We start from the raw sequence: 15851 nt of genomic DNA, 5'->3' as shown, positions 1-15851 counted from the left end.
AGAAACACAGAAAAATTGGGTCGAGCCGTGTGTATAGTGAAGAAATAAAGAAAAATAAAAAAGAATTAAACCGAAGCTAAAAAAGGCCAAACAAAATGGAAAAAAGAAACTAGACTAAGAAGATGCACAACAAAAAGAATAAAAGAAATAATTAGGCACAACAAGTCAATTGTCCCAATTGGTTTTAGTGGGTGGAAGTAAACTAGAAGGTTGGGAGTTCAAATCTGACCTCTTCCACCTGTTTTATTCTCTTTAAAAAAGAAAAGAAAATGGGCCAAGCCCAGGATGGAGGGATATGACGGGTGGGCGGATCGGCTGTGTACGTCTATGTATAGCTCATATGTGCCACATACAAAGGTGGGTATAACTTATGGTCAAAGGACCATACTACCCTAATACAGTTTGTAAGTGGGGGTGTACTGAAGCAAAGCTCGTAATCCTATTTTATTCTCTAACAATCTTATAGAATATAAAATTTTGCAACCTTTTGAGACTCTCCCGGCGTCTTATAGTGAACAAATCAAATGTGAAAGCAAATTACCTTTTCCACTTGTGTTGTTGCCGCTCATCCGCCGTGTGTCCAGTGCCGGCAGTGTGTCCGTGGATTGGCGCAACGGCTCCTGCCTCTCCCGGCGTCCCCTTCCCTTCTCCGCTTCTCGGTGGGTGTTGGCCGCGCGATGGAGGGATCTGATTCCGATCGCTGCCTCAGTGCGTGGCTGCGTGCAGCTAGCGTGCGTAGTCAAGTACGTCATGGGCTCCTGCCTCTCCCAGTGTCATAGGCTCGTACGTCATGGTTGCATTTTTCATTCGTGAATCGTGATGATGTACGTACATGGGCTAAGTCTTCATGTTAATAGTGATCCGTCCCTTGGTGTTTATCGCGTCTTGATTTGGTAAGAAAAAAGAATCAAGTCTTGATTTGGTAGGCGGGGCGCTCGAGGCTTAACCCACGTGATCCAACGTGCGCGCATTGACACAGACATTAATTAGTTTATGCGGACGTCTGTCTGAGCAGCTAATTAAGCAAGCTTCTTTTTTTAACTCTAAGCGATGATGACAGGGGAAGAAAGTGTCTTCAAGATGATAGAAATATATACGCCCACCCAACAAGCTATGAGCAAGCAAGCAAAGCTAGCAGGAGATGGCAATGGTGGACGCCGAGGCTCCCTTTCTGGAGGGCGGGGAGGAGCCGCTGGCCGGCGTCTCCGACTTCCGTGGCCGCCCCGTCTACCACGTCACCTCCGGCGGGTGGCGCTCCGCCATCTTCGTCGCCGGTATGCACTCACTGCACTGCATCTCCTACAGCTAGAGGATAAAAATATTTTACTAGATCAACTAAGCTAACTATGCACCGTACAAGGAAAAAACGCCTCGTGAGCCGCCGCCCCTAGCGGTTCCCTCCTCCTCCGCCTCCCTTGCTGCGGCACCCGGATTCGCGCAGCGAGGTCCGAGCTCGTCGTGGCTAACCTCGCGCGCGGCGCCGTGCTGGCGGCAGCTCGTCCTGCTCGGACGCCGGCAGAGTGCTCTGCTCCTCGCGCGTTGGGGTGATCCTGGCCAGATCTTGCACAGACGGCCCGGTTCCTGGTAGCTCCGAACTAGCGTGGCCAGCGTGTTGCCGCCGGATCTCGCCGCGGGTGTGGCTTGGTGGCTCCTAGCGCGCCGATAGAACGGGCGTGTGGCGGCCCTCTAGTGGCTGGCAATGGCGCTGGCGATATGTGGGGCTGCTGTGGCGCGTCCGGTGGTGGCGCGAATCGGGCCTGACGGATCCAGCGCCTTGTGGCGGAGCTCCGGAGGTGCTCGATGCGGCGAGTTTTTGTCCAAAAGGATCACTGCCCAAGGAAATTGACAAAAAAGACTATCTCTAGATGAAATTGACAGAAAAGACTACCCAGCCGTCATGGCAGGCGCGCCAGCCGGCAACACCAGCCACGCCCGCGACGGAACGGAGCACTGCAGGGTGGGCCTTGCCGCCTCATGGTGAGGCGTCAGGACTGATCCTGTCTGCTGCGTTTGTCCGCACTGTCTATATAATATGGAAGATATGGAGTGGCTTACTGTAGGGCGCGTCACTATGGGGCCGGCCGGCCGGCCACACCTGATTATTTTTGGATGGCCCGGACACGTCTAGTTGACATGGATGGTTCATGACGTGTTGGTTGGTGAAGTGGCCGGGCCATAATAATACGAGTACGACGACTGACGAGAAACAGTATAAAGGTATGTACAATGATTATATCTTAATAATGACACGTAGGATAAATGATAAGATGGAGAATAGAGAAATTAAAAAACACGAACCGCGAACCAGGCAGGAACAGTCCTGCCGCCACACCACGAGGCGGCAAGGCCCACCCTGCAGTGCTCCGTTCCGTGGCTGTTACTCGTGGGCTGCCGCCTGGCTTTGTGGCGGCAGGTGCTGCCGCTTCAGCCCGTGGCGGCATGTGTCACGTGTCGGCTGGTGCGCCTGCCGCCACGGCTAGGGTGGTCTTTTCTGTCAATTTTATCTAGAGGTAGTCTTTTTTGTCAATTTCGTTGGGCAGGTGGTCCTTTTGGACAAAAATTCCGATGCGGCAGCCGATGGCTTAGTGCAGTTCTGATCCATTGAGTGGCCTTTGGGAGGCACGTCGCATGCCACCGCTGGTGGTCTTTGGGTGGCGACTCGCGCGGTGGCTCGTTTTGGCATTGGACATTGGTTAGGCGGCCGCGGATCTCTCCGGTTTGATCCGGTGATGGACGGCTGCCCCACGACATCCCTGTCTTGTTCCCGGCCGGTGTGACAGCGGAGGAGGTGTGCACGTTTTTTTGTGTGACTAGTTTGTCTGTGCATTTGGCGTACTTCTGGTGGTCACCATCGGCATGGATATAGGCGGTGGGGCATCCTATGGAGCCAGAGGTGGCGGATGCTCAGTGGTGGTTAGCCCGGCCCGAGCCCGGCCCGAAAAACCCAGGCCAGGCCAGGCCGGGCTTGACATTCGGGCCGGGCTCGGGCTTTGTTTTGCAGCCTGAATGATAGTTCGGGCCGGGCTCGGGCTTCATTTTTTTTGTATTTCGAGCCGGGCTTTCGGGCTTCGGGCCGGGCTTGCATGTGCGCGTACTAAAAAAAGCATTCGGGCCAGGCTTTCGGGCTTGATTTTGGGCCGGGCTCAGGCTTGAAAATAGGGAGTATTTCGGGCTTCGGGCCGGGCTCGGGCTTGAGAAATGAAGGTCGGGCTTTTACAAGCCCGGCCCGAAACCCGGCCCGGCCCGGCCCGACGTTTGCCCGGGTTTAGTGGTGGTGCACACGACTTGGCCGTCAGGCTTCACGTTAATGGCCACCCCATGCCTCCCTCCCAAATGATCGAGCGTATGCGTAGCCGCTGGACATTCGTCGTGTTCCAGTGATGGTCCGGTGTGACCCACGCCGGCATAGTTGTTAGCACGCTCCTTGTCTTGATCCGCAGATTTGGCGTCTCAGCAAATGCTCGATGTGTGTGCAGTTCACTCTGTTCCGCGATTTCCATGCCAATCTGTACCTCTTCTTAGGCAAGTTGGTGCCGACAACACAGGGGACTTCGTTTTGTGATGCTCTTCATGGTCTCGAGTTTCAGGATGAAAGCCATGCCATCTATGGTCGTAACTGACATGGCATTGACGGTTTTAGTTCGCTTGTCGAAGACATTGGCCCAAGGTTACTTAGTCTTTTTTTCTCGGTGAGAACCCATGGTCTAGCCTAGGCGGTTGGATACTACAAGGATGATATTCATGCACCATTTTCTTGATAAATGCATTTTGTGGATGAACCCACAGGAAGCTCATTTGAGTGTTGTCAATGATAGGGTTGTTGTGGGTGTTTCGCTGCCATGGCTCGCCCGTCTAGCTTGATCCTAAGGGTCCATTTAAATTTTTCTTTATCTTCGTTGGCCATGTGCATCCTAATCATGTAGAGGCTATATATATACTCATTGTTGTTGAGTATCGTGATTGTATTGGAAATATATAATAAACTAAAAAATATTCTACCTTGTTTTATACTCCAAGTACATCATGTACTTCTATATATATGCCCACAAGGCAACAACAATTACGTCAATCCCTCTCTATCTCTTCTAACATCGTATCAACCTAACCGATCCAGCCCTGGCCGCTGCCCGCCACTTCTGCCCCGTGCGCCGCCCCCGGGGCGGTCGGCCTCAATGACTGCCGTCGGGGCCCGCGCCGCCCGTACCTAGGGTTCGTCTGCCGATCATATTGACCGGCTGCCCTAGACAGTCTTTTTCCTGATCCTTTAATCTGTTGTTTTCTCTCTCCCGTCGATTGGCGTTTTCTTTTTGGTCTCCCGATCTAAGATCGGTTTGTGTCGCACGCCGCTGCCGTCGACTCCCGTGCGCCTCTACTCCAACACCGGCGCGGCCGGCAAGCTTCTTCACCGACCCGGCGGCCTCACGTAACAGGCGGCCCCTCACGGCCATCGTCCATGCGTCTGTCCGCCCGCCGCCCTGCGTCGGCCGTTGCCGCCCTATTCCGACCGGAATTTCTGCATCACCACCCCGCCTCCGCCTCCGTCGCGTATGTATGGCTGCCTCCACACGGCGTCGCGTTCGCCGCTTTGGGCTAGCCGCTCGGGCGCCGCTGTGTTGGCCGCCCAGGCGCCGGCGCTGACGAGCTCATCTGCACGTCGTCACACTCCGAGCGATGTCCCCGACCTCGTGCGTGATCGGATTGATCACCCGCCGGCCGTCGCGATCCGCCTCATCTACGCCGTGCGACCAACCTGGACCGTCAGTTGTGCGTGCCTCCGCGGGTCCCATGAAGACCGACCCGAATACAACACGCCTCTACACCGATCGAGCACCGGGCTGCCGCGGCGTCGCCCCATCGGGCCGCAGCGTCATCGCCACGTGGTTCTCCCCCCACGGCTGCACCGATCCGTATCACCGCTGCGTTGTCCCTTCGGACAGTAGTGTCGCTACCCAAGGTCCACCGCCTCCCCGAGGCCGTCTGCTCCAGGCCATCCCCGTGGCTGCAATGACCGTCGCGCCGCTGTTGTGTCGCCCCGTCGGGCCATAACAAGCGTGTCACGCAATCCACGCCGCCGCCCGAGGCCGTCCCCGGGGTTGCACCGACCCGCGCTCTGCCGCCCCTTTGGGCCGGAGCGCCGCTGCCCGCGGTCACAGTCGTCGCCTCGACCCACCTGCTGCCGCTGCGTCACCCCTTCGGGCCGTAGCGTCGTGGCCCGCGGTCCACCCTACCATCCCCGCGCGTCGACTTTACGTGGTATGTGCCGCGCCGCCTCCCTTGGCGCGGGAACGCCACTGTCCGCGCCGGTCTTCGTCACGCTGTTGGGTTCTCCTCCCCTAGTTTGAGCATCAGGTCGCGACCGCCGCTCTTCTTCGGCATTGCTGCATCTCGCTCATCCGAGCCGCCCCGCCATTCCACCCCTTCATCTTTGTCCAACACTAGCTCGTTGCCAGCGTCGCCGTCACCTTCCCCGACCACTTCGGCTACTCCGAACACCGTTGGCAACATCGACCCCGCGCCGCTACCGTCAGGTCCTTCTTTGCTGGCCTCTCTGACTTCTGCGACATGGCGTACAGCTCGTGCAGGTCCCAGTCTAGGCATGCCCGATGCTTGCAACACCGATGCGTGCCTTCGTCCACGAAGTCTCACCGGGCCTAGCAAGCCTGGTCAGCGCTTCGTCAACTTCGTCTCCGTCCGTCTACGCATGCCCGATGCTAGCAACACCGACGCGTGCCTTCGTCTATGGCGTGTCCCAGGGTTTGGCAAACCCGCGAGATGCCTCGTCAACACCGTCTTCTTCCCGGCGCACCACTACTTCGACACTACTGCGCCCATGACTAACTCGACGCCTCCTTGCGTCCACGGCTCTACGATGACTTCCTCGACACCGGCCACCCCGACTCGACATCGACCACGACATTGTTCACACGGCTATCTCGTCACGGCACACCACCCTACGCTCTTGGCTACATCGACATTGGCACAAAGGGCTACCACCTTGCTTGAGCAATCTCGTCGGTTTCCACTCCGGCCACAACTTCCGCGATGCACCGACTGCTACGAATGTGGGGGGTGTCCGTCGCCTTGCCTTCGGATTCTTATCTAGTCTCGCCATCTACGTCGCTACGGTTGTGATCGTAGGGATGTTGAGTATCGTGATAGTATTGAAAACATAGGATATGCTAGAAAGTATTCTATAGTTTGTCTTATACTCCAAGTAGATCATGTACTCCTATATATATATGCTCACAAGGTTCAAGCAATACAACAACAATTACACTCATCCCTCTCTATCCCTTCTAACAATTGTTTTTTGTATCCACTTGATGCGATATTTTTAGTTAATTACTAGCACTCATTATAAGAAAATGCTAACTAGATAGCGAAAAGAATTCTATGAGACCAGGTCTCACGCGAGACCCATCCTGATGGATGACACGTGGCATTCATAAATCACAAAGCATCTACCCCACCCCCACTTGAAATAGGGGGGGGGGGGGGGAGATTAGATACTTTGTGATTTGTGAATGCCATGTGTCATCCATCAGGGCGGGTCTCACCTGCTAACCGTGAGATCTGGTCTCATATAATTTTTTTCCGATGCATATGCAGTGGTGGAGGGCGCCGGCAGCTTCGCCTACTATGGCGTGTCGGCTAACCTGATCACGTACTTGACGGGGCCGCTCAGCCACTCCAACGCTGCGGCGGCTGCGGCTGTGAACGTCTGGACGGGGACGGCCAGGCTCTTGCCACTGTTGGGCGCCTTTGTCGCCGACTCCTGGCTAGGCCGCTACTGGTCCATCATCCTCGCCTGCACCCTCTACGTCCTGGTAATATTTAGGAAATTAATCTTCTCTCTCATCTTTTTTGTTAGAATTCTCTTTACTCCCACCGCTTTTTTATTGCCTCCGTTTCAAAATATAATATGCCCGTGCTTTCTGAGGTTCAACTTTGACCATAAATTTAACCAATGATACCGACATCGGCGGGAGCAAAAATTATATTAATGAAAAGTTCTTTTGAATACGAATTCATTGGTATAAATTTTACTTCCGTCGCAGTCAGTCTCGTTGGTTAAATTTATGGTCAAAGTTGAAGCACAGGAACCGAGAACGCACTATATTTTGGAAGGGAGTAGATAAAAACAGCCCTTCCTTATTACTAGTAACTACAGTTATTAATCTCCTCTCTCATCTTTTTTGTTAAAACTCTCTTTAATTACTACTCCCATCATTTTTTTAATAAAAACAGCCCCTCTTCGTTAGATAGTAACTACAGTTATTAATCTCCTCTCTCATCTTTTTTGTTAGAATTCTCTTTAACTACTACTCCCACCATTTCATAACGTTGTGTTTACGGATTTTATCAAAGTCAAATCTAATAGGATTTGCCAAGTTTATTAAGAAAATATTAACGTTTTAATAATACCAAATAAAAATAATATGGAAGTATGTGTCATGATGTATCCGATGATATTATCTAGTGCCATAGATGTAGATAATTTTACTGTAAACTTGTTCAAAGTTGTCAAAGCTTAACTTCCCAAGATTTTATTTCTTTGTGGACAAGAGCCAGCACAATTAGGATTCGACTTCTTTTTGAAAAGGGGAATATATTAATATCTCAAAAATACCAGTTACATCTAGCCTCTGCACCAACAAGAAGTCACAAAGACATTCAGGATGCACATTGCCCGAAAAAAAAAGCCTCGCCAGAGTGATCAACTCCTCTCAGTAGCAGCACACAAACCACCACCAAAGACAACACCCGGAAAACATAAAAGGTCTCCAAAAGCGACGCCTTCAAGAAGAAAACGGTGCACAAGCGCCGTCGTCGCCCGATCCAAAATCATAGTTTCTCACCCTGGAGAAAGACCGACCTCTCAAAACAATACCTTCAACAAGGCAATTGCCACGCACAATCAATGAAGGCCAAGCCTTAGGTTTTCATCCTGAAAATCACGACTCGTCACCTGAGGAGCACCACAAAAAATGAAACCCTCCAGTGTTGCCGTCTCCACTTGACACTGCTGCTACTGAAAGCTTTCAAACACCTGGCTGACTCTACCACCTTCAAAGCCCCCTCCGCCTTACTGATCCTCCTATCTCAGCCATCAAGACTTTCTCCGTCGCTATCTACACCATGGAAGTTGAGATGCCGACATGTCTCATGGTGTCAACAAATAACAGAGCTTCGTGCCACGCCCTCCTGGAGCCGCATCGGCTGATATGGACGCGCACGACCGGGTACTATCTGATCTAGATATGCTTGGGCAAGATCTCCAGGAGTAGTTTGGGAACACGTCGATGGCGAGATCGAGGAGGGTCGATCAAGAAGAACATTGCCATGATGCGATAAGAGCACAAGGACCGCCACCACACCGTTGCCTCCACCAATGCGACGCCATCGCCGCCGCAGTGGAAGACTCCAGCCCACGACTCCAAGCGCAAGATCTGACGAAAACGGCAGTGGCCTGCCCGCCATCACGCTACACCAGCCCGCATCGGACACTAGCACCACGCTCGAGTGGCAGCAGTACGTCGCGCAGACGAGGAGGCAGGCCACCACCGGCCCAACCTGCCGGAACCGAGCAGCCGCCCGAAACATCGCCACCGTCGCGGTCGCGAAGGGAGACTCTGCCATGCCCGAGGACACCCCCTTGACGCGGGCAAGGTCCCGGCCGTCACGTCTACCGCATCGGGTTCGCCCTGCAGCTTCCTCCGGGGCAACGGAGAGGAGGGATGTTTTTTTTTTTGGGGGTGGAGGCGCTAGGTTTCACGATCCACCTGTGTCACCCGCACGGGAGCAACGCGGGGGACGTTGTTAGCTGATCTACTTAGTTCCCCCTAGCCATCCAACTAAACATTACATCTTAGTTTCACAATACTCACACTATTTATAACCCTTATAAGATCCATGTTTTTAGATAATATTAATTACATGCTCTATTAATATAACTTGAATTATTTCTCAAAAGTTCATGATTAGACATTTGCTCCAAAATGTGCGGCAATGTTTAAAAAAATTAAAGCAGGTGTACCATAATCAATATAGTTTTAGATTACTAATGCTAGATTTTAATATTGTGCATTACACATTAAGGATTGCCACTAGAACATTAATTGCACAAGCACTCACAAGTCAAAACTACTCCTATATGTGCAGGGTTACGGCATGATCACTCTAGCATCCACCCTCCTTGCTCAGCAACCGTCACCAACCCTCGACAACGACTCCTCTTCACGTCCTTTGTCGTTGCAGGTGGCCTTCTTCTACGCCTCCCTCTATCTCATCGCTGTCGCACAGGGTGCTGACAAGCCTTGTGGCCTTTCCTTTACCGCTGATCAATTTGACCCTGACCACCCTAGCGAATGTGCAGCCCGCAGCTCCTTCTTCAATTGGTGGCACTTTTCCATAGCCGTTGGTATAGGTATCGCTATTAATGTCGTAAGCTACATCCAAGAGAATTTTGGTTGGGGAATTGGTTTTGGCATGCTGTGCACTGTAATGATTTGCGCCTTTGTCGTCTTCCTCCTTGGCATTCCTACCTACCGCCTCCACGTGTCCATCGCTAGCTCCGGTAGCCCCTTTGCCCGTCTCAGCCATAGTTTCATTACTCTTGCCAATAACTCAAGCTTCTTCTTCCGCACTAAAAGACACCAGTATGAAGATGAAGATGCCACAACCAACTTGGAGGAGGCACGCGGCATGCTAAGGCTATTGCCAATCTGGTTTGCATGCCTAGCATTTGGCGTGGTGTTCGCGCAAATAACTACACTCTTTAACAAGCAGGGTCATACCCTTGATCGGCGTATCTTTGGCGTCCTAGAGCTGCCGCCAGCCACGTTGCAAACATTCTGGCCAGCAGCCGTCCTATTGTTTGTGCCTTTCTACGACCGTGTTCTAGTGCCGACATTGCGTTGCGTGACTGGCATCCCATCAGGACTGACGCTACTGCAACGAATAGGCACAGGCATGGCTGTGTCGCTAGCCGCCATGTGTGTGGCGGCGTTGGTGGAGGCTCGGAGGCTAGAGACGACGCGACAACATGAACTGGTTGACGATGCTGGTGCGACGGTGCCGATGAGTTGGGCATGGCTAGTGCCACAGTACATGATGGTCGGGGTGGCGGATGTGTTCGTGATAGTCGGGATGCAGGAGTTCTTCTATGACCAGATGCCTAAAGAGCTTCGTAGCCTTGGGATAGCGCTCTACTGCAGTGTGATTGGGGTTGGTGGCTTCATAAGTGGCGCTCTCATTTCACTCATTGACCGCATCACCCGCAGCGGTGGTGGCGACAGTTGGTTTTCTGATAACCTCAACCGGGCCCACCTTGACTACTTCTACTGGGTGCTCGCTGGCCTCAGTGCCGCCGAGCTTGTGCTCTACATCTACTTCGCCAGATCCTACGTCTACAAGGACAAAAGAGACCGTGCAAAGTGACAACCTAGAATTAGCAGTGGGCGTATTTATGCATCGATCATTCGATGTAGTGGATGATCAGCAAACATTTTATTTACTCCACTGGACTGTGGTCACTTATGTGGTATTTGAAGAAAAAGCTATCGGTAAAGAAGCAACACATTAGCAAGTGGCATAAGTAACCCTACGGGGCTCTCTACGTGTTCATGATGACAATGCATTTGAAGATAAGATGCACTTATAAAGCACGCAACGACCTTGACACATGAAAAACTTGTTGCTTAAAACTAGAGCGCTTTTACGGTACCCTCAAACTAATATAGACCGTTCATTCCTCCTAATACAATGGTTTAGATTGACTGGTACTCCGGTCCAAATGTTAGAGAGTACCACCACTAAAAAGAAAGGAGTACCGTGTCCTGAGGGTTAAAATAGTAATTCAACAATATATATAATTTCCTAATCCTAAGTTCATGCACAATTTCTATGGTGGCAATGCGCCGGCTATTCGGCCGCCGCGCCGGCGGGAATGGGCGGGCAGCCACATGCCCCGAGCGCTGAAGCCACAACCTGCATGCTCGTAGGCATGAATGCATTAGGGCAATGGTCGATGGAGCCGTAGATTACGCAAGAAATTCCTGTGCGGATCATCATCTTCCTCGTCTGAATTCGTTTTAAGAAATTCTTTCCCATTCGAAGATGATCATCTGTAATTAATCCCTAAATTAAATCTTTATGATGTCGATAGTTATGCCATCCAGACGGAATTCTGTCGTTGATGGAAACTGCACACTACAGCAGGTTTATTCGCCTCAAATTACCATACATCCTACGGCGATGAATTTTCTGATTTTTGAAGAAACACATGATTGATTTGTTATTGGTCGCACGGCGATGAAAGTGCCTCCAGCTGCGGCTGCGCGGCCGCATGTGCTTGATTAGGCTGTTGGATTTGGAAACCTAGATTAAAGATCAGAAAACAACACTTCTTTAGCAGGAGAAAATACTGAACTAACCCTGCAAACCAACTGATGGATTTGATCGGTACTCCAACTCTACTCCAGGGAGTACCAGGGTACCGTAAAAAACCACATATGATCAAACGGCTAGAAAATCTTCTAGCCCGGGTGGTAATGCAAATATGCAATCTCAAGGTTGACTCTGATCTGCAGGTTGTTGTGGATCATGCATGTGCTCGTTAATTATATATAACATTCTGGTCAAACGGCTAAAAGATGTCTTGTAGCCTGAGTGGTAATGCAAATATGCAATCTCAATGTTGACTGTGATCTGGAGGTGGTTGTGGGATCATGCATGTGTTCGTTAATTATATAACTATTCTGTTCAAACATCTAGAATACGTCATCTTGCCCGAGTGGTAATGCGAAGGTGCAATCTCAAGGTTGACTGTGATCTGGAGGTATTTCCGGATCATGCATGTGTCCGTTAATTATATAACTATTATTAATGATATCCTAAACATGTCATCAAATCAGATGTATGAATTCTTTAATTAAATATGCCCCAACAGCTAGATAACGCGCTTGAGTGGTAAGGGTATCTCTAGGTTGGTACGTCGTTGACAATGATCCGGAGGTTTGATGGTAGAAGAATTTAGAATATTTGGTTTGCGGATCATGTATATGCTCACTATATAATTAATGAAAGGTTGAACATCTCATCAGATGTATGAATTCTTCACTTATCTATAAAATATAATATCACACTGCACAGGGGTACCTGTTTTTAGAGCTTAATGTTTTTGAATTTATTATAGTCGAACTAAAGGAAAAGCTAAAGATGCTTAAGGAATTTAATTTTACTTATTTTTGTCACTTAAACCAATTAAATTCTAAATTAAGTTATTGTACAAGTTATAGTGCTAATAATCAACTTCAAACAACTTTAACTAAACTACTCTTCATGCGTTTCAAATACACTCCATTTTATATTTGGGCACAAGGGTTATCAATGATGGTGAAATGTCTATATTGTCTATCTCTTTTACTTTACAAGTTTGTTAAATTACCTCCTATTCCTCCCCGAAAAAAGACAGGCAAGCACAGGCATAGGAAATTAGCTAGCTCCTCATCTATAATAAGTATTGAGGGTGTTCTAAAAAGGAGGAAGTACTTCTCATAGTTTGTGTATATGCATTTAGCTTGAAAATGTATAGCTCTATATTTTTAGTTGACATAATGTACCATAATCAAACTTTTTTTCAATTCATTTGTGCTACCTTCTAGTATGTCTGGTAACACATGCATTTCACATATGTAGGGTTATGGCATGATTACTCTAGCATCAACAATCCCAACACAACAAGCGTCATCTCTTGACAACGACTACGCTTCCCACCCTTCATCGGTGAAGGTGGCCTTCTTCTACATCTCCCTCTACCTCATCGCCATTGGCACAGGGCGCGGATAAACCCTGTGACCTGGTCTTTGCCGCTGACCAATTCAACCCCGGCCACCCCCGAGAGTGCGCTGCCCGTTGCTCCTTCTTCAATTGGTAGTACTTCTCAATAGCCATTGGTATAAAGATGTCGTCGCCTTAGTCAGCTACATCCAGGAGAACCTTGGTTGGGGAATTGGATTTGGATGATCAGCGCCTTCGTTGTTTTCCTCCTCGGTAGCCCCAGCTACCGCCTCTATGCGCCAACCCCAGGTTCCCAAAGTCCCTTCACCCGCCTCGCCCACGACATTGCCACACTACTTGTCAGGAGCTCGAGCTGCTCCTTTGGCACAATAAGACAACACCACCCAAAAGATGAAGATGACATGACCAAGTCAGAGGAGGTGTGTAGCGTGCTACGACTGCTGCCTATCTGGACGGCGTGTCTGGTGTATGGTGTTGTGTTTGCACAAATTACGACATTTTTTAACAAGCAAGGCCGCACCTTGGATCGCCACCTCTTTGCCAGTCTAGAGCTGCCGCCAGCCGCGTTGCAGACATTCGGACCAGCAGCCATCTTGTTGTTCGTGCCCATATACGACCGTTTGTTGGTGCCAGAGCTACGCTGCATGACAGGCAATCCTTCACGGCTAACACCGCTGCAACGTGTGGGCGCCCGCATGGTTGTGTCACTAGCCACCGTGTGTGTGGCAGCATTGGTGGAAGCCCGACGGCTAGAGAAGGCACATGAGTATGGCCTAGTGGATGATGCCGGAGCAACGGTGCCGATGAGTTGGGTGTGGCTAGTGCCGCAGTATGTGATGATCGGGGTGGCCGACGTGTTCGCGATGGTTGGGATGCAGGAGTTCTTTTATGACCATATGCCAAGCGAGTTGTGTAGCCTTGGCTTGGCGCTTTACTTTAGTGTGATGGGCATTGGTGGCTTCATCAGTGGCGCTCTGATCTCCCTCATTGACCGTGTCACCAGCAGCGGTGCTCGCTGGCCTCAGCGCCATCGAGCTTGTGCTATATATCCGCTTCACCATCTCGTTTGTCTACAGGCGCAAGAGCCTCCACTAAGAGCGTGTCTCTACAATTGGATGAGTACCCATGTTGTTGTATTCTTAATTTCTGACGATGGATGCCAGGATGACTGATGATAAAGATTTCTGACTTTGTCACCCCGTTGGGTAGCTACTTGCTAGTAAAGTTATATCACAACATTGGCGATGTCACTTGATAAGTCATGTGGCATCTCAGATTATGTCTGTTTCATATTTTATGAAACATGTTTCATTTTAATTTTTTACAGGTTCAAATTGAAATATGTAAAAAAAGACTTGAGCCTATATGGCCGGGATCTGACACAACTTTTACTTGTAAAAAAGAAGTTAACAAAGAAGACTCAAGTAAGTAAAGCCCATTTTAAGCAACAGTACCGTGAGATTATTTAAGTGTTCGTCTTGACAATCCATTTGGAGATATTATGCATTTTGGAGCTTAGGTGTACGTTTTCCTCTATCAAAACTGTACCAATATGACAAATGTACTTTGAGATCATTCTACATGTTTCCCTACAAAGTTACTTCCCTCAGCAAAACTAGTAGCCTGACGGAGCGTGAACTTTTTCTCTAAACAAAGCAGCGCCTGCTCCTTTTAGAAAAGACTCAGGAACAGCCGGTTGATCACGTGTTTGGCCGCCCGCGCAACCGCTGCTGGATCATTTTAACCACCCGCGCTCGTTCCCCCCACATGTTCGCTCACCCTAGCCGGCCACACACAAGGGCATCTCCAAAACGGACCCTCAAATCTTTAATATATATTTGGATCATAGTGTTCGGACCACCTTTGCCATTAAACGGGACATGTATCCTAAAAACAAACATGGGGGGCCTTATCGGAGTCCGGACATTATCTGACCAACCAAAAGCCTCTGCATGGTCCTCCTCTCTTTTCTGTCTCTTCCCATGCATGGTCCTCCTCTCCTCTCTCTCTCTCCTCCACACCACATCATAAATCCCACCACATGCATGGTCCCGCTCTACTACCTCTCCCCCCAACCAGATTAATTTGTGAATAGCTTTGGATGGCTCCCTCCAGCATCATGTCTGCGGACCACGTCCAGACATAAAAACTGACACATACCGGAGACATTTGGCGGTCAGCTTTGGAGATACCCTGACCCAAACCTTATCTCCAGAAGCTCCACATTGTCTACTCTAACGCCACCAATGACTTTCAATCCGGGGTTTCATATTTGAGGCTCCATTTCTGCGCCACCTCCATAACCTCATAGTTCGCATGAGGCATCCCCCCTGCCCATGTAACGCTCTTCTTCCTTGCCCTCTCTAGTTCCGGTATTAGAACATTGCTTAGACATCTTGCCCTCTATGTACTCCCTTCCTTCTATCAATGAAAGATACGCAAGATCTTCTGTATTCGGCAAAATTATATATATCGCTTGATGACTCGCGTCAGGTGTCTTCCTCTCGCTGGATGCGGCTAGCCCATTACCACCGTTTTTTCTTTTAATTCCACTACACCCAAAAACCAACATAATGTTCAAAAAAAACTTACAAAATTGAACAAATTTCCTGAATAATTTTTTTCATGATTTAAAAGAAGTTTGTGAATTTAACAAAAGGTCACAAACAAGAAAAATGCTCAAGATTTTTTTATGAAATTCAACAAACTAAAGAATTCCCAAAATAGTCATGAATTTAAAAAATGTTCACGGAGAATTTTAAAAATATTCATGGAATAAATAAATGTTCACAATGGTTTTGGGGCAAAAATGGTCACCAGTTTGAAAAAAGTCCTGAATTAAAAATTGTCCGTGAACTAACAAATGAACCCCATTTGAGAAAAGTAAACTATTTCTGAAACCCCAAACAAATATTTTAAAAACTATGGACAATTTTTAAAATTTATGAATAATCTCTTGAAATTTTGAACTACATTTGTAATTCCAAACATTAAAAAGTGGGAGCGGCATCACGGGGCTCCCCAGCGCCAGCGACGGGAAGTCCAGCATG

At 49.4% G+C, this 15851-nt stretch overlaps 1 protein-coding gene across 1 annotated transcript; it reads left to right on the top strand.

Moving 5' to 3' along the window:
• Nucleotides 1-1043: 1043 nt before the first annotated feature.
• On the top strand, nucleotides 1044-12669 carry LOC109753498 (protein NRT1/ PTR FAMILY 5.10-like). The gene is made up of 3 exons (XM_020312426.4): nucleotides 1044-1274; nucleotides 6610-6827; nucleotides 9163-12669. Exons 1-3 carry the CDS (start codon nucleotides 1142-1144, stop codon nucleotides 10438-10440), a joined length of 1629 nt encoding a protein of 542 aa, XP_020168015.1. The 5' UTR covers nucleotides 1044-1141; the 3' UTR covers nucleotides 10441-12669.
• The last annotated feature ends 3182 nt before the right edge of the window (nucleotides 12670-15851 follow it).

The sequence above is a fragment of the Aegilops tauschii genome, chromosome 2 (genome assembly GCF_002575655.3).
Source record: "Aegilops tauschii subsp. strangulata cultivar AL8/78 chromosome 2, Aet v6.0, whole genome shotgun sequence".
NCBI classification, from domain to species: Eukaryota; Viridiplantae; Streptophyta; class Magnoliopsida; order Poales; family Poaceae; genus Aegilops; species Aegilops tauschii.
The sequence above is the reverse complement of the archived record's forward strand: the minus strand, read 5'-3'. Positions and strand labels throughout refer to the sequence as shown.

Coding starts and splice junctions, on each gene's coding strand:
- LOC109753498 (XM_020312426.4), top strand. CDS start 1,142: ATGGCAATGGTGGACGCCGAGGCTCCCTTTCTGGAGGGCGGGGAGGAG. Junction 1,275..6,609: donor CTCCGCCATCTTCGTCGCCG/GTATGCACTCAC, acceptor ATGCATATGCAG/TGGTGGAGGGCGCCGGCAGC. Junction 6,828..9,162: donor CCTGCACCCTCTACGTCCTG/GTAATATTTAGG, acceptor CTATATGTGCAG/GGTTACGGCATGATCACTCT.